The sequence below is a fragment of the Zonotrichia albicollis genome, chromosome 1 (genome assembly GCF_047830755.1).
Source record: "Zonotrichia albicollis isolate bZonAlb1 chromosome 1, bZonAlb1.hap1, whole genome shotgun sequence".
In the NCBI taxonomy this organism is placed as follows: Eukaryota; Metazoa; Chordata; class Aves; order Passeriformes; family Passerellidae; genus Zonotrichia; species Zonotrichia albicollis.
In genome coordinates, this window is record NC_133819.1 from 97097166 (window position 1) to 97116733 (window position 19568).

The window sequence follows — 19568 nt, forward strand, 5'->3', positions numbered from 1 at the left end:
AAGTCTTTATTTTACTGCATTTTTGTATATTTTTGTTCATATAAGAACCTCTTTCATTCACATCCCTGAACCTGTGGTGTCAAGACCTGTTGATAAGTTTAGAAATCCACTTTGTCACTGAAAAATTACTGGACATTGTCTTGGACATAATCCCTATTCATTCTTCCAGTCTGTTAAAGAACAGAGATAGTAAGATAGCTCAATAATTTCCTTTAGAGCCTTAACATGACTATTTGCACAACCTTGTATCTTTCTGAAACTAGAAAAACTGCTAGAAAATGTTAGACAATTTCTATAGAAGTATTTCTTTAGCAGGATAATCATCTGCCTTGAATTAATACTGCCTTTACCTTGAGAATTCAATTATCCAGATGGTGAATACAGAATGGTCTCCTTAGTTATAACTCAGCTTAAATATATAGAGATTCTTCTAAAGGGTCTGTGATTCTTCCCAGGTCTGAGAAAACAGAGGAGCAGTTTAGGAAGATCAAAGAGAAGATAACTTCTAATGTATCCATCTGATATCTCTCAAAGTGTTTCAAAATAGAATCTCATGCATGGGTATTGCTGGGCTATAATTTGCACATATAAGACATTTTTCTGGTCATAAGCACATATGATCATAAATGTTTCAAAAAATGTTTTGAGAATATGAGTAAAGTAGGTTATGTAGCTGTTTCTTGGATCATAACAAGTTTAATTTATGTACTTATGCAATTTGGTGTACTGATTGTCTAAAATTGAAATGAATGGAAATGTAACACCCTGCTGACAGTAAATATGATCAGACTTTTTTCTCTATGGACTATTAAACCATATGACAAAGAACTCTTGCTTTAATGCATTTGAAAGAAAAAAGGTCTGGCTGCAACTTTTAGAGGTCTTCTGAAAGTGTTTTGATAAAAATAGATCAGAGTGGAGACTGAGACAAAAATGTGCTCAGAAAGAAGTAACTGTGACCTCATCTTATGTCAGAACATTTTTGTTGTATTGCATTGTTTCCCTGTGTTGGTGAAAACATTATCACGGGCTGATTGCTCAAGGTCATGACCTGAAGTTATAAGGTATTTTGAGTGAGATTTTTTTCAGTGCAGACAAAAAACAGTTTTCAATCTTACCATCCAAGTGAATATCCTAAAGTAAACTTTACTCTTAAAAGCACACACGTAAAGTGAACAAAGGTTTCTATTTTATTTTGATCAAAAAATAAAATAAATTGTAATAAGAATCGGATTATTATCTTCTGCTGTTCTACTTACAGATCTTGTAGCTTAAGGCAAGGATCTATATCAGCTTTACAGAGGATTACAGCAGTCACTTGGTGGTTCATAAGACACCAGAAACTCAAGTGGTTGCTTATTTTCAACTTGTAACAAGAAAAGGGCCAAGGACCAACTATTAATATCACTTTATCATTCATGTCACTATTATTAGGCCGTCTTTATCAACATTCTAAGTGCCATTTACCCATGAACTGGTACTTGAACAGCTTGTATAGTGAATCTCTCAAAAATAAATCACTATCAAAGCTTTCATGTCCCCAGACAGGTGGCGATACCCTTAGTAATATCAGTTTTCCTTCATGATATTTTTCCATATTTTCAGAATTGTCTTATTATTCTCTGCCATCAGCACTTGACACCATTTGAAAACCTCCAAAATGAGTGTATGTAGGTGTAAATGCTAAATGAAATCTTGTTTGACTTTTCATTACCTTCTGAAGGAGCTATATTCTCTTTTTGCTATGACTATCCTCTGGAAATAGTATGGTATCTGTTCAAGGGTATTTTGCAGAAAGAAAGGCATTTTTTGCACAGAGTACTTTTACATTATGGAATACCCTGCTGATTTAGAAATGTAATGTTAATTTATCTGACAATGTAAGACACTCTTGTGACCATATGAATGCTAGTCAAAACCCTAAATATATCTGATCACCTCATTTTTTCAGGCTACTAAAGATTGCAGAGATGAATTGTCACACATTGCCACAAGGACAGTCAAAGGTAGGTGCCAAAGCAGAGAAGACTAATTAGTCACTTTTCAGCACTTCAGGGCCAGAAGAACAGGCTTTTGTGGCTTGCATAAAGTGATCATCTACACTTTCTTATGGCAGACTGCCCCTCTCTGCTCTCCCCACCCATTAGCCTTTTTAAGGGAACCCATGGGGGAAAGACTGAGATACTGAGAACTTATTTTTGCAAAGTGCTTTGTTCATCATTAAATCTTTGTGTAATACATTATTTTCTTCATGGGATCAATTGACCTTGGCTGTATTTTGGCAAGTGTGTAACCTGCTATTTAAGTCTGTTTATCCTCACATGTATAAACATGTATTTTACATCTTTTTAACACATGTCAGAATTCTGAAATTTTAAAGCTTAAAACCATCTTGTACTTTTATATGTTTAATGTACATGTGTTGTAAATGACTGTCCATCCTCATTCAAACTTTCTTCTTATGATGTCTTTGAAATAGTTTAAGGCTACATGAATGCAGAAGATAAATTCTTCATAATTCCTAACACAGTGAGTTGGTTGTTCATTAATAGCTGTTTGGAATTTCACTGAGTGTAAGCCAGTCAAAATTATTTTCTATAAAGTATCCTATCGCATTTTAAATAATTCATTATTTATTTAGCCATTGTTATTACTCAAGTAAAAAATTCACAATTTAATAAATTTTGAAAAATCTCACTATACTCTTGTAACTAGTAACACACAATTGCAGTGCAGAGGCATAAATTCTTTTCTAAATAAGTTCATTTTATTTGTGAAAGTAACACAGTTCTTCAAGCCTGGCCATTCAAACCAGATGGTTCACATACATATTATACTTTGAAAAGGGCATATTATATGGATATGATAGATTTTCAAGAGAGTTTTTCTTTTGTGTTGTAGGAGAATGAAAGCAAAGTTGTGACAGATGCTTCAGAAAGACTTCTGCATATTCTGAAATATGGTCAAACCTTATTAATGCAGTTCTTAAAAATGTTGAGTTCATCCAGAAGCAAACACTCTCTTTCATCTATGACATCTATAGGGCAATAATAGAATAAACTTATGAGCTGATGTGCTCATCATGCTTTTATTTTGATTTTCATTATGATCTCTTTTCATTTAGTCAGTCATAAAAAATCAGAACACTTGCTCCCGTCTGAACAGCAGTTTCCAAACCTAAAGCTGCTTAAAAGATGACTCCAGTTAGTCTGTAATTAAACACGGGGGAAAATATGAACATCAGTTATGGGTCCATGTTAAATTAGGAAAATAAAGGAAATTCTGAGCATGCTTAAGGATGAGAGGGACTTTGAAATGAAGAATTTAAACAGGGTTTGTTGTTTTGTTTTTTTTTTCCTCTAACATATAGCTTAGAGCATTGGATTGTATGTTGTAACTATAGCAAGATTTTGGTAATAGCATTCATTCAATGCATTCAAAATACATTTAAATGCAGAGTACATTGAGGACTAAGGAACAGCAAAACTTATGAATGATTTGCATTTCTTTCCTTTCACACATTGAGTCATACCAAGCAAGAGAGTTTCATTCTGTCTCCTTTAAATGTGCTATTAAACGTGACATTATGAAAAAATGACAAAAAATAAGCAAGCTCTAGTTTACTTAGAATTATGAAATGCAGAAAAGATTTGACTCAAGGCACAACTTTTATTATATCCAAGCTGCTAACTTTTCTGTAAAGTTCTGTTAAGTGAATGTTGATCTGTTGGGTTCAATGTGTTCTGTTTGGTTGGCTAAGGTTTCTTTGTTCTTCACAACAGTATGCAGCACACCTGAGTTGTTGAACTAACAGTTTGATCTCTATATTGATGAAATTTAAACTGAGATTTTGTCCCTGGGAATGTAAATGAATCAGAACAAATAACAGAGTGTATATTTCAAGGACTAAAGCTGTGTTTCCCACTGCAGGCTTTTACTCAAACTGTAGAACAAGCACAGGCTGTGGGATGTTACTGGTGTATTCACAGTTAGTCTGCAGGTCAGGATTTCCAGACTCTGTAGATACTCAGTGGCAAAACAGGGACTCCAGAAATCCCAGGAAAGGTGTTTGGCCAAGAAAAAGCCTTCCTGCTAACTCTGGAGTAAGAAGAACCTGAAAACTCCATACTCTTAAGCTCACTCCAGGAAGACAAGGAGCCCTCGGGACTTAAGAAGGCGAAGAGCCCTTGAGACTCCGAAGAGTCTCAGGGAGCCTTGAATATTGTAAGGGCTCTTTGGTCACCAAGGTAGGAAATTGCTTGTCAAGACTCCCTTGGAGCTTAAGAATCTGAGTATCTTCAAGCCCTTTTGAGCTCGTTGAGGGAACAGAGAAGAAAAAAGAATCATTTGGGTCTTTTGTATGTTTGTTTAACTTAACAGACAGACAAACAGCTTTGAAAGAGACAGGATCACCCAAGGGAAGTGCAGTACTTGGCCAGTGATATATACTATGAACAGGTCCAGGTAAAATTTCCTTCTCTTTAGGTTTTTTTATAGAGATTCCAAATAATATTTTGGTGTTCTTTAATTTATTTTTTTTAAACAGCACATGAAAAGCATGCTAATAAGAAAATTTTAAACTATTTTGCATTGCATCAAACCAACACCTCATTCAATGTCTTGTCCCTCACAATCATCAAGAGCACATTATTAAAAAAAAAGAAATAGGTATTGTACTCTAGATTTCCCAATTCACCCACTTCATTTCACTAATAATTCTGTGGGCTTTCCATCTTCTGTCAGTAGCCTCTCTCCAAATCTATAGAAGGTATTCCATTTCTCTGAACACACTTCCTATATTTTGATCCATATTTTTTTTAAAGTTATTTTTTTTAAATGGGATGAACAGGAATGCAGGCATCATGGAAGAATATGCATTCTAACCAAGTTCTTATTTGTTGCCTTTTTATATTCCTGAATGGTTAACATTTATTTGCCTTTTTGACTGCTGAAAATTCCATATGATATTTTAAAGAGCTACCTGCAGAAATATTAGATGCTCTTTCACATCATAATAAAGCAGAATCTTTTATTATCAGTATGTCACTGGTTGACTTTTAAAAAATTAATTACTCATATTATTTCATTTGAGTTAATTTGCCACTTTATCTTCCATTATTTTGATGCTTCATTCAAATATGATAAGGTCCTTTTTTTATACTTCACATTCAGCTTTGACCCTTCTGCTTGATTTTATATTCTTAGAGAGTTGTATCACATCATTGTTCCAATAATTTTCAGATTTATTTGTAAACATATTTGACAACAGAGAAAAACCAAAAAGGGTCTCTCTGACAAGTCCCTGTAGTTGTGAAAACTGACCATTAATTCCCATGTTTTCCTTATTACCATGGCTGACTCTTCCCTTGTATTTCTGACAGTTTATTTAGAAACTTTAGTTCAGAATGTACTGAAAAGCCAAGAATACTTTATTAACCAAATTGCCTTTTATTTTCTCATTTATTGCTGTCTTGGAGAACTCTTGTGCATGTGTCAGACATGGTTTTTCTCTACAAAAGCTGTGTTGATTCTTTGTAGCACCAGTATTTATCCTCTTGCTTCTAGCATTTGTCCACTGTGGATAATGGTACTGATCTATAGTTGTCCAGATCATTATCCAGCTTTCTTTCACAAGCTGGAATTGCTACAGTCACAATTTATTCTCCTAACACCAACTCCAGTTTAAGCAGTACTTTGAACTCACCCATAAAGAATAGTTCCAGAGAGAGAAAATATTCATCTCCTTTGTAAGCAAAACCAATAAATGGGATTAGTCTTCTTTTTCTGATAAAATTTTAGTGTTCTCACATATTCTATTTATTGTCTGTATCTACCTTATATATCTGATTTGTCTGGTTTTCATTAAACTATGAAGCAATGAAAACTGAATGAACATATTCCCTTTTCCTCTACATCATGTATTTCAGATTTTGAAAGCACTATGAAATCCAATATTAATCCTATTAAAATTTTCATCTTGTAACTCAGAATGTGAATGTGACTCTGTGGTGGCTTATTTTGGGAAATGCAGCATTTCATTAAATGAAATGAGTGAGATTATGATTTCATTCAGACCTACTGTGGAAATTAAACCTCTTCAGTAGGACTTTTAAAATTGAAATAATTTATTTTACAAGGGTAAAGACAACGTAGTGATGAATTTAGGTTCATGTTTTAAAATGTATTTCCAAGAGCATTTAAGGGCAGAATAGAGATATAGTGTGGGGAAAAACACCAAACCACAAAAAAAAAAAAAAAAAAGCAAACAAAAAACCACCAGCACTCTATGACTTAGATGATTCTTAAATTAACTTCTAAATCATCTCAGAAATTGTATCACCTGTAATATCCCATCCACAAACAGCATGTGGTGTAACTTAGATAAAACTAAAATACTTTTCATAGACCACTGATAAATCACTTAGAGCATCCCACACAGAAGCTTGCAGAGGCAGTAGTCTGGCAAACTTCCTCTGCAGGTGATTTAGAGGGAAGAACTCTGAGCTTAAACCTACAGTTGATGTTTTGGGATATCTCTGTTTTTGTACTTTTCTTTTGTGATCTCAGAGCCAAATTTGAGACTGATCATAATGTCAAAGTACAAAATCCAGCGCCCTTAATGGAGAAGTAAGCTTCAACTGATCAGCATCACTACACCCTGAGTAATGTGAACCTGGAGTCTCTTGTTGCTAAAGCATACCCAGCTGACCTGTGTCATTTTGTCAGTATATGGTGGATTTGCATCCAGAAAGATTCAGTCAAAGATTAGCAATAACAGGGTTACTGAAGCATGGAAAGAAACCTCCCATTGAGACTTTGTTATCTCCTTCAGTAGAGAATTTAAGGACAGGCTACATAAACATGTATCAGGAATGACAAATATATAGCTCATCGAGCCTTGTGCCAGAGAACTTAGTGACCTCTTAAAGGCTCTTTCATTTTTATTTCCCTATGATTCCATGAAGATTTGAAAATAAATACAATAAAAGCTTTGAGATGCAGTAAAGGAGCAATATAATGTTTTGAATAGATGACACCAATGCTGTCTTCCTGGGACTTTTGCCAGGTAAGTGATTTTGAACAACAGCTTTTCTGAACACTTATACTGCTGAATTCCTCAATTTATTTTCATTGAAGTCTTCATTCTTAAATCCATATAAAGAAATTAGGCATCTGAACAGAGGGGAAATACATTCTAATCTTTAGGAATTGAGCAATATGCTTCTAATATTAATAAATGTAAATACCTCCATAAAGAACATTTCTGTAATAAAGATCTTTTCCTATTTGATCACTCTCAATTTGGACTGGTGGGCAGGTCATCTGATTAGTAGTATGTGCTTGCAGATCCCAGGGGGTTTTATGAGTCTTTCAAGCCTTTTAATACCGCCAGCAGAAAAATGGTAGTTTTCTGTGGGCAAATCCTCATTTTGTATAAATGTTAAAGATAAAATCAAGTGATAGTGTTAATTGATGCAGGGTAATTTAGATATGACAATATATATGAAATTGAAAATTACCCTGAAAAGTACTTGAAAACATAAATATAACATACACTTAGAAGTTAGGTACGCTATGTGTGAGATTATTTTATATCCTGATAATGTCTCTCATTTGTATAACAATAGTATAGATCTTAATTAATTTATCAAAATCTATTTTCTTCTAAAAATATTTTTTCACACAAGAGCAAAGCAATAGCACCATCTAGAAGAATCCTACTTTCAGTTCTGTTAGTCCTTTCATATCTAACTTTTTTTCCTCCTTCCTTTTTTATGGGCTAGAAGAGAGCCTTTTGTGTTTCCAATTTAGTCAAATTTGTATAGAGTTTTAATACTGCAATTATTTGCATGGAGTATTAAAAATTTAAATAAATTAATATTCTTCTATGTAAAGAAAGGTCTCTAAAAACATTTCAGATAAAGAATTAATTAGCAAAATTTTATTTCTTTATATTAGACTGAGAAATGATTCAACCATTCTTGACATTTTTACAAAGTATAAAGACAGAAACTTGACAGAAAAAAAGCTTACACAGGTGGATAAAGCTTATAAAAGTATAAGAAACTGAGAATAGACCTTAAAACCAAAAACACTAAAATATTTGACATAAGCCTTAATACTTGATACTCCTTCCAGGATTTTTTCTCATATTGGTAACACTGGACCAATATTAATGTACCACAGGGCCATAGTGCAGATGAAAAAAAATTGTCTCATATAACGCCATGAAAATTCAGATTAAATTTTCTGCCACAAGAAAAAAAAAACAGTACAACAAAAACCAAAACAAACCAAAACAAAAGAAATAGCCCCCAAAACCAACAAAAGAAACAAAAAAAAACCAAAAACCCAAGAAACCCAAAAAACCAATTCTGAAATTTCGTCTGAAGACAGCAAAGAACAGTGGCTCAAGTGTCCAGAACAGCAAAAGGATTCTGATGTCCAGCACTGGATTTTCCAGAAAATTTAAATATATAATACAAAACCCCATGATCAACCTCTTGATAATTATTTAGAATGCAGTACCTCTAATTTAAATCTGTAGTCTAAATCAGAAAAAGAAAAACCAAAAACAGTTGAATCAGAATTTCACAGATTTCAGATCCAGCTTTTCTATCCAAATCTTTAAAAGTTTAAAAGAAGGTAAGGACAAAGTGCTGAACCTTGTAGCTGGTGAGAAAGGGGAGTATTTTTCTGTCATTTCCTTCACAGTGATGACAAAATTTTGCATCGGTTACTTAAATTTTACAAGATGTTCCTGCAGGGAGGACATATAATCTGTGATAAAATTTTAGGTTTTGTTTTGGGTAGGTTTTTTCTGTTTTGTTTCATGGAGGTTTATTTTTATTTGTTTTGCATTTTTGTTTTAACTAGATGATTTTTGTTTTTAACTAGATTATTAAGCTTGTTGTCTGTGTCTTCCTTACCAAAATTTGAATTGACCTTTTAGTTTCCCTGGGTTCCTGGCCATAAAGTAGCAACTGAATAAGAAATTATAGAGAAAGTCAAGCATTGTGGAGAGGGAAGGACAAACATAGCCTGTGTCTTTGTCAATCATCTTGCACAAGCTGGAATTTTCTCTGCATGTCATTGTGGGAACATGTATTGCATCTCTGCAGTTCAGCTCTGAGGTGAGATAAGCATCACAGACACGAGCAGTGAGGCAGAACTGTGTTGTGCAAACATCTGTACATGGACACCTGAGCTAGCCCCAGGCCATGCTGGCAGCACCATGTGGTACACACAGCCCTCATGTGGAACTCTTCTCTTCCAGAGAATCAGCCCTGATCTCCTGGGTGCCTTGTAGCTCAAGCTTCTTCAGGCCATGGTGATGATGATCCTGATGCAGATTTCTGTCAGGCAGTGAAGGAATCAGTGCCAGTTTAGAACCAGACCCACCAAAGTCGTGAGACTGTAAAGTTGTAGTAGAAACCAAACTGCCTAAAAGCCTTGTTTCACAGAATCATAGAATTATGAGGGTTGGAAGGTACCTCTGAAAGTCATCTAACCCCACTGCTAAAGCAGGTTCATCTGCAGCACATTGCACAGGATCACATCCAGGAGGGATTTGAATATTTCCAGAGGAGGAGACCTCACCACCTCTGTGCAGCCTGTTCTAGTGCTCTGAACAGTGCTTCTTCACATGTGAAGTGCCTTCCTTGTGTATAATTTAAGGTCTGCACAAGATGGAAATTGTAAATCTGCAAAACATGGAAAGCACTTCACAGCTTCAAAAGAGCCTCACATCTTCTGTGTTTTGGACCTCACATCTTCTGTGGGCTTATAGGTGGCAATAATCATAGCTGCACTGCTGAGGTCGGGCATCCTACACTGCGCAATTATGGGGAAACTGTTGATATTCCTACTCTGCAAAGACTGGAAGAGAATCAATAAGAAAAATGGTACAACATAACAAATAAATATGGCATATAATCTTTTCCTATTTTTGAGTCAGCTTATAAGGAACAGGAACAGGACAGCTGCCTTTAATGTATTTTAACTTGCATTTAAAATGTATTAAATGTAAGTGATTTAGACTTTTTTATTTCATGTTCTAAGTACAAAGAATCAGGACATTAGTATTTAGTGTTCTTTTAATTAAAATAGCAGTTTACTCTAAGCCCTGGAATTAATTACTTTTTGAACTGCTGTTCTGCTCTGCTAATAATGTTTGACAGTTTTAAAATAGAGTAGCTAAACTTGAGGCTATTCAGTTTAGTAGGCAGAATACAGTGAGAAAGATGAACTTTAATTTAAAAAACTGTCATGTGCAAGATCATACTAATCATTTAATGATGAAGACCTCTGTCAAAATTTGCATATGCATACTGTGAATAAAAGGCCATTCAGAAGATGGAAACTGAAAGTAATTTTAGCATTATTGACTTAATGATACTAAATTTTGTCCTAGCTATGATTTTTAAAAAGAGCTATGATGTTAAAAATGCTGGGTTCAACAAATTTTTGTTAATTATGAAAAAGTGTTACAGGACTTAAATGACAGGATATGTATTTTAAACTAGAAACAGAAAAGTTTTGACCTGTAACAACTTGTTCATGTAAATAATAGTCAAAGAAGGACTCCATATTTTTAGTTACTTTCTTGGAAAAGTTGCAACTTTAATGCATACTAACATATTGCCCCAAAGCATAATGCAATCATTTTGTCTTACTAGAATATTTTGATGCCAGTTCCCTGAAAGCAAAACCCCATGTATACAGATTCCTATGTCTGTTAATGTTTGTAATGAATCAATTTTACCTGAGAAAAGTCTTCAGTATTACCCATTAATATCCAAGTATCTCCGTTAGGACTGTGCCTACTTGCCTTATATATGTACTCTTTCCATCTTCTGCCAACCTTCCCCTTTGTCCATCATCTCAAGATTAAGAAAAAGAAAATACAATAAATGTCTAAATTATGTGATAGTCTAGAGGCTAATCTTTTAAAATAAGATTTCACTTGGACTGATATATATGTATCCAGCATCTTCAGTGAAATTTTGTTCATTTACAACTGCTGATCAAGCCAGGCTTTTCCTCCTAATTCAGTGCTCCCAAATAACTCTTCCCACTCTGCCTTCATCTCAATCTAGTTTGGAGTCCATCATTTATTTGCTTGTAGCTTTGCTGTTTGCACAATGTTCATAGCTCATGTGCTGGATACAGCAAAGATGCTGACTTGGAAGATAGAAACTTGCATGCAGCTTTCAAACTACTTTCCCACAAGAGATTATAAATAAATGCTTTTTTTGAACCAGGTCTGCAGTAATTAGTAATTTCACAGTATCTTGAAATAGCTAATTTAAGTCCAAACTATATGATTTGTCACCACCTCTGCTACTCTCTTGCGAGAATGAAATGTTTGGCAAGACAGCAAGATTCATTCACTTCTTTCCATGGCAAAATATTATAAGTATTCCACTTAAATAATAAATATGACTCACCCTGCCTCCCTACTGTAAAAAAGACTATTTGTCTTAAATGGTAAATTGAGCCCTATTAACAATTCCCTGGAAAAATACATTTAATTACAGCATTCCACCTGAACATTAATGAAATAAGAATTAGTTGAACTTTCCAATTAACCCTTCTAAGATTCCTCACTACTATGTAGGAGGAATGGTGCTGCTTTGTCTTATTAAGGAGGTAATTTCTTTTGTCAGTACTAAAGAGAATATTTCAGGGAAACATCCAAACATCTATATAACTGAATTATACTTTCTCTTAAGTACTCTTCTTCATTCTTACAATGAAGAACAGATTCATACAGTCCATATACATGTCACATTATTTCTAAATACAGTTTTCGAGTGGAAGCCACATTGACTCTTTCTGTTTATTTACCCTAAATAGATATATAGGAAAAAAGAGTGCAGTAAAAGCTGGAATAGAATGGCTCAGATGTAAGTGCAGATGAATCAGCTAATTAAAACTAGTAATTTTTGGATACTTTTTTATTATGTAGTAATCATAGTAGTTTTGTAAGGAACTAATAAGCTATTTTTAAACTAATTTTAACTTCTGGCATTTCAGGCTTTAATTTTAAATTATGCAGATTCCCATGATTTATCATCTACTGGTGTCTTCAAATTCTTAACCTGTGATAGATGATTCAGAATACAATCTTGGGAAGATTTGCCATGAGTTTCATGTGCTATTACAGTTGTTTCTTTGAAAACTGGTTATTTATCATTTTTTCTTGTTCTTTTTCTTATTTTCGGGGGGTTTTATTTGATGTTAGTTATTTTACAGTAGTAATCACAAAATTCTTACTAGATGACTTGGAGAAGTGAAAATTTTTTGAGTCTTCCTATTCAACAGCTTTCTTCCAGACTTTGCCAATAACAGGTATGGAATTTCTTGAGCTCTTTCAGATAGCAACATGTCTGTGTTTAATTCATAAACAAAATCAGCAATATGTGAATAAAAAAAACCAAAACAACTAACCAAACAAACCAAAACACCCCCTGCCTTCTGAATTGCCCTTGTTCTTGAAATGGTAGAATTAAAGGTCCTTGAAAGCCTTTAAGTGAAAAATTTATCTCTGTCTGAAATGTGGAATCTGAGCTGGCAGATTCCATTGTTTCAGAGGGGATAGCTGGCATTCAATGCCATTTGCTTCAGAGGGGATAGCTGGCAGAACTTCAGTGTTCTTCAAATTCTTTTGGTAGCAAACCCTTGTTAGTAAGAGATTTTTAAGTATGTGGCCCAATATATGTTTATTTATTTATTTACAAAATACATACAGAGACTACTGTACTAATGTGTTGAATTTATAAACCACATACAAAAATAGAAATTAAGAAGGATGAGATAAGGATGAACTAAAAAACTCTGGTTTTAAACTATTTTTGTTTTGTTTTGTTTATTAATGGTGTAAAAAAAATTTCTTTCTGCACCTAAATGGGTTGTATTATACACTCTACTAGTCCACAACTTCTCCCCATTTTGGAGACTGCTTTTCTAAACAAAAAGAAAACTAAGTACAGTAAGCAACCTTGCCAATTCCTGTATGACCCCAAATAATTATTTTTTAATTCACTCCATTTCAGAGTGACACTAATCAAACAGGATAAAAGAAAAAAAGACAAGAAGAAATAAAAGTGTCCTGTAGAAGAGAAATCTTTTATCCATTGAAATTTTGTGGTGTCATATAAATCCAAGTTGCACTTATTAAATACAAGACTAATTATGAAAAACTGCAGTTGAAAGATGTCAGTTTTTTCTTCATTACTTGTTTAAACTGCTTTCTTCTCATATTTAAGGGTTATCCCCCAGATAGGTAGGTTTGCAGAACAGAAATGCACTTTAATTTTCGAGAAAGCTGTGTCAGAAGAGATGTTCTAAATGTATCATATTCAGAAACACATTTGTTGGAAGAGTGCAGACCCAAAGTCCTTCTGCACTTACAAGAGACAGTCTGTGAATGACCAGGAAATGGATAAGAGGAAAGATGTTATTTTAAGGGACTAAAATGTTCCATTATCCTGATATCACACAGGAAGTTATATGTTATACCTCTCTGTAAATGTTTCATCACAAAAGAATTGAATATATTTCAGTTTTTCATGTTTCAGCTACTGGCACTGTTGAAAGCAATACTGAATAAGTCCATATTGATGTGCAATTCAGGGCAAAAGGAGCCTGTCTGGAAGGTGAAATGGTTGGTACTGAGCTCTCCATGCCTGCTCTGTCCCTGTATTTATTTAGCACTAGTTTTACTCTGCTCCTGTGGGGCTGCATGCCCTTTAGAAGTTGGAAAACAGACTGCTCTAGGAACACATCTCTCAGCTTAGTTTCATCTGTAAGGAAAACAGCTCACACGCTCAGAGTCTGCTCCAATTTCCAATCCAAAATGCAGTAAGTGAGGGCAATTGGGAGATTCATTTTAGAACCACACTTTTTATCTGAACTAAACCATGAATGTAGATGTGCTGATCAGCTTGATGATTCATTTCAGTGTTTCCAAATGTCACACTGTGTATGTGTTATACTGAGCCTGTAGTTTGGATTTTCTACATTCTAGCAAAAAAAAAAAAAATCATTCACAAAGTAATTGTGGCAAACAGTGCATCTGTGATTACGCATGACAGCATAGAATCCAAAATGTTTTTTAAAAAGGCATGAAGAAGAGAAATACTACTCTTGTATGTCTTCCTTCCCACACTCAGAAGCATAGACTGCTTTCCATAAATAAGGAAGCCAGTGCCTTCTCCATTTCATAACTGTGCTGTTTCTTCCAGCTCAAGGAATGTTTGGTTGAAAATGTGGGGGAAACTGGTGGCAATTTTGAATCCTTTCAGTCTTTTATCTACACAAAGACGAATTAAATCACTGAGTTTTTATAGGCTATAGTTAGAACAGTTGTCAATGGCAGAGTTGGGATAAGACAAGACTATTCAAAGCAGCCAAGAAAGGATGGACAAATGCTGGACAGGTTTTGTTTTCACAAGAAAGAATTTAATTGAGAAAGGTACAGAGTAATTTACCTAAGGTTCCTCCATGCTGGAGAATTTTTAATTGTGAATAACTTACCATTTTAACAGAGGCTGAATAATCTCCTCTGGTTCAAGGAGAAAATAATCGAGATATATTATCTTCTTACACACTAAACTGAAAGCAAGCCAAGTCTGTGCTGAATATTAAGGAGTTTCTTTTTCTCACTGAAACTGTTCCCCCACTTTATGATCCATTGTCACCCACTGTTTACAGACTCAAAGCATCAGAGAGTGTTTGAGGTGGGAAGGGACTTATGGAGATTGCCTTTTCAACCCCCTGACTAGAGAGGGCCACTTACAGCCAGTTGCCCAGGACTTTTGCTTTTGACATACAAACATATAGGCTAACCATAAAAGAGGGGGACAGCAAAGCAGAATTTTTATTTTCTTTTCCTGACATTGAAACACCAGCATAACACAATTCAGAGGCAAAAGCTTTTTTTCTATCTGCTGAAGAAAGCTGTCCAGTGCTTCACATAGATCTCAACAGGATATTGTACACTACTGTTTTGGACAAAACTGTTAGATATTTTCATGCTTATTTATCTTTTTTCATCTTGTAATCTCAATTTGGAACTGTTTCACAGTGTTTAAACTGGTCTATAAATGAATGATCTCCTTTCTGCCAAACCAACCATGCTCAAGCTGATCAGTGTCTTAGGTTTGCCCAAAGATGTTAGACAACAGGAAGGAAGGGCTTCATGTCTTGCTGAATAAAGTATTCTGGGTTCAAATATATTGCTCTAAAAATCAATAGAAATTCAGCTGTGAATGTGAAAGAGAGAGGCGGACAAAATGCACCATATAAAGAGATTGCAGTGTAATGGATGGTTTAAAATTACAAAGAATAATATTGTATGTACTGAATCAAGGAACATAATTGTGTTGGGTTTTCTTGCTTATTTTTAAAAACAAGATTCAGCTGACAACCAATATAGAACTAATAAAAGTACATTTCTAATCTAAAAGTGTAGTTGTCATTCCATATAATAAAATAAGCCAATGTTGTTACTCTAAGAAAAATGTAAAATCAAAAAAACCCCTAAACTCATTTTAAAATCAATAGGACTTTTAACAAGCAAATTCAAAGACTTCCTAACACTACTAAGATGCTATTTGACACAATTGTTTATGGTTGTTGGGCTTTCTCATTTTTTAAAAACATTTCATGTTTTATTAAATGTCAGTCCTTTTCTTCCTTTTTAAATTTACTGCCTAATAGAAATGTAAGGTTCTGGCAATCGTCTAGTTAGGCGTGTAAAAATACATGCTAAGTTTATAAAAATTTAGCTATAGAATTCCAGGGTAATGGAAGATGAGCCCCCCTAAGGGCATGAGCTAGTCGTTTACTAGAAGGAAAATTTACCAAAACTCACATAAAGAGATTTTGCGACAAAATGAGACATAAAGCCAAAAAAAGATGGTGGTGAACATTTCAGTAGTTGCATGAAGTTCAAAATTTCAAACTCTCTACAGAAGTGATACCTACTGAGGCAAAAAGCAATTTTGAACAGTCTCTAAATTACAAACCCTGGGTACTTGCTTATAAACACTTGCATAAGCTTTTAGCATTCAATGGTGTAGATCCTGAGATATCTCCTTAAGGTCTCATTGCTAATGAGAACACTCAGTGGCCATTGTGGTCATGCCTCATTTATTTTGTGGATGTCTCCCTCCATAATGATGGTTACTGATTACATTTTGGCATAAACACACTTGGTATGTACTACTTTCTGTTTCTCCATACTATTGCAATGGTGTCCTTAAAATTATGAGTGATAATAAAAGATCTAGGAATTTTAAAACTGGAAACATCCTGTTTCAGAAAAGGAAAAATATGAAGCTCACTGTTGTATTATGTGACACAGCACATTTCCCAGAACAGCAAAATCAGCTGTTTTGTGCCTACTTGTTCTATTACCTTTTTTTTAAGTAACTATAACTTGAAACTTAGCCATATGGATGTCTGCATCATCCTGCAGAAGAAACATCTGACTGTCTATAAACATTTGTATGACTATTTTCAACACAACCCTTTTTCTGTTACTCTACTGTTCCCTAAGATAGACTGCACATCTGTATAGAAGTTTATCCTATGGATAAATCAGCTGTCTTTCAATTACTCTACAAATAAAGTTCTGTAACTCGTGGATGAGAATAAGGAAGGTCAGAGAAAGTGCTGAGAGGGTTAGAAAGCAGAGTAGGACAGTTTATTGAGATTAACAGCTGCAAACTTGATGTTGCTAATGGCAAGACGGATTACACAAAACACGTGAATGCCTTCACAAAGTCTTACATCTTCCATATTCCTTATTATAAGGAGCTTACTCACAGCCCTGTAGCAAAACCCTGCTCACCCTGCAGGATTTTTAAGAGCTCAGTCAGGTTGAGTGGGTGAATCCTGCTAGCCAAGATCACCTCTGCCTTACCCTAATGTGTACGCTGTTATTGCTGACTGCCTGCAGTCCTAAGCATTGATAAGAGATATAGTCTTCATTCCAGAGTATGGGGCAGACCATCCACAGGCTGAAAAAAAAAAAACCTGCTGAGGCTTTTTTATTAAAACATGGCTTTCTACTGAGAAAAACAAACAAATAAATAAATAAATACATAAATAACTATCCAGGCTTCCTCATCATGCAGCTTCCAGAATAGTGCTGTGCTGCTCAGTGCTGTCCCAAAGGCAGCAAGAGTACCCACATCACTAAAAGGTGCCCTGAAGACAATAAGCCTCTTGCTTAGACTAACGCAGCCCCCAGCCCGCCGGCAGAGCCCGGGATGCGGGACAGACCCGCCCGGGATGCGGGACAGACCGCCAGGGATGCGGGACAGACCGTCCGGCCCCGCGGGCACGCAGCCAGCGCTGCGCTCCGACCTGCGCTCGCCCCCCCCCGCGCTCTCCGCACCCGCGCCAAGCAGGATGCCGGGCTGCATTTCATTTTTAGTTGACTTACAGCCTCCTTCCCAGCACCCCCCTCCTCTCCCCTGCCCCGGCCGCGCTTCCAGACACACTTTTCGTGTTGTAAACGCCGCGAGCATCAGGTGCGGGCAGGGAGGAGCGGCACCGACCCCGCCTCCGAGATGCTGCTGCGGCGTGGGGAGCCCGGGCAGGGGCTGCGGGTATCCCGGGCATCCCGGCTCTGCCCCCATCCCCGCAGGGGTCGTCGGCTTTCCCGCAGCCTGGCCCCCGCAACAGCGGTGCAGAGGAGCGGGGGGATCCCATCCTATTCCCCCTGTACTTCTGTGACACAAATCTCCCCTTCTCCTCGTCCCTCCCCGCCGCCCCAGCCGTGCGCTTCGCTCCCTGTCCTTTCCTGCCGCCCTCCCCTCTCCCGGGCCGGGAGCTCCGGGGCCGCGGCGCTGCGGGAGTCGGAGGTGTCGCGGCTCTGCAGGGCTGGGGACACAGCCCTTTCTGCTCATCCCTTCTTCCTCCCCTGTTGCTTTTCACTGAGACCATTTCAGGCCCTGTCAATACTCTTATTATTAATATGCTTTCTCTACTAGATTCTGCTGCCGTCCCTCCCGCCCTGACCACTAGCCCTCCGCAACCTCGTCCAAGGGATGGGTGTTTGGGATGGGTTGTAGCTCGGGTGGAAGATAAGTCCTAGACGCGGGGGGAGGGCGGGAGAGAAAGGGAGAGATTTTGCAGTCGTCTCTGGGCTGATTGGAAGAGGTAATCATTTTATCTGCGGCCGGAGGATTAGCAGATAAACTTTTATTGCTCCCTTTAGTGCGTGTGTGTGCGTGTCTTTGTGCGTGAGTGGGTGTGGGTGTGTAGAGGAAGAAGTCGTCTCTCAAAGGGGAAAATCTTTTCAATTTCCCTTTGGCAGGTGCAGTTCAAGGAGGAACTCATGAGCATTCTGTCTGATCCATGAACTGATTAGGAGAGGGGAAGCGATCCTTCTCCTCTTACCCTTCCTTTCCCAGTTTTGAAATCATTCCTTCCCCACCACTGCCTCCCTCCCGTCCTTCCCCTCCTCTTTCCCTTCCCCTTCCCCTCCACTGAATGAATGGAAGAGTCTCCACGGTTTTCTCCTGCTTCTCGCCCTGGACTGGAGAAGTGAGGGGGCATCTCTCTGTTCTCATCCATCTCTTTCTCGCTCCGTCCATTCTCAAGGGGATTTCAGACCGTGCAATGTCTTTTCAGTCTCCTGCCGCTGCTACCACTTGATACTGTGTTATGCGCAGGGAGAGGTTTTGCAAAAATGGATTTTTTCTATTTTAAAGGATTTCTTCTCTAATAAGGTTCTCATTGAACACAAATATGACTAAATCCCCTATTTGGTAAATCTTTCTCTACCCCACCCCTCCTCTTTGGGTTCCCTCCCGCCCGCCCCCACCCCTTCAGAGGAGCAAGCACAGGGAGCTGATGACGGACCCATTAATCCCTTCTTCAATGCATCAAAAGAAGCCGAAGGGCTGGAAGTCGCTGGGCTCGGAGTCCTGCAGGAAATGCTTCGATCTGCTTTTGGTTCTGTATGAAACTGGTGACTAGGGGCTCGGCTCGCTCCGCCGCCGCCCGCCGGCACCTGGATGCGCGGGCCGCCGCCGCCGCCGCCGCCTTGCCCGCCGCCGCCGCGATGCACCGCTCGTGGCGGTGCTGGTGATCGCTCGGCTGTGATGGGATTGAGCCGGCGGTGATCATTTGAAGGCTGCGAGGGAGAGAGAGGGAGAGGAAAGGCTGCTCGGCTCTGCTGTGTGTGTGGGCTTTTTTTTTTTTTTCCTTTTTTTTTCTTCTTCTTCTTTTCCTACTTCCATCCTCTCCCCGCCACTGGAAGTCCTCCCGTATCTAAATGGAATTAGTGGAGACCGAAGCCCCTTGTGTAAGGAACAGACATGACCCATGGGCGCAGCTTCTTTCACAGTGAGTATCAATCTCCCCCTTCCCACCCCCGACAGAGCTCCGCCGCCGTGCAGGGGCTCCTGCCCTCCGCTGCCTGCGCACCTGCCTGGCTAACGGGACGCCCAGGCTCCCTGGGCCAGGGGCGAACTCCCCCACGCCCACACCGCATCCTCTCCCCCACCGCGCTGCGGAGCTCCGGAGGGGAGCCGGTGTCTGCCAGC

General features: G+C 37.6%; 1 protein-coding gene across 4 annotated transcripts in view; it reads left to right on the top strand.

Moving 5' to 3' along the window:
- Positions 1–18048: 18048 nt before the first annotated feature.
- Positions 18049–19568, top strand: part of NETO1 (neuropilin and tolloid like 1) — a 62119-nt gene continuing 60599 nt past the window's right edge. Inside the window, exons 1-2 of one of the 4 annotated variants that reach the window (XM_074547772.1) lie at positions 18049–18177; positions 18335–19368. In XM_074547772.1, the coding sequence (XP_074403873.1) occupies positions 19341–19368 (28 nt within the window). In that variant the 5' untranslated portion in view covers positions 18049–18177; positions 18335–19340. Of the gene's footprint in view, positions 18178–18229; positions 19369–19568 lie in introns of those variants that run through there. The other 3 variants (XR_012581863.1, XR_012581861.1, XM_074547763.1) reach the window with 3 other exon arrangements.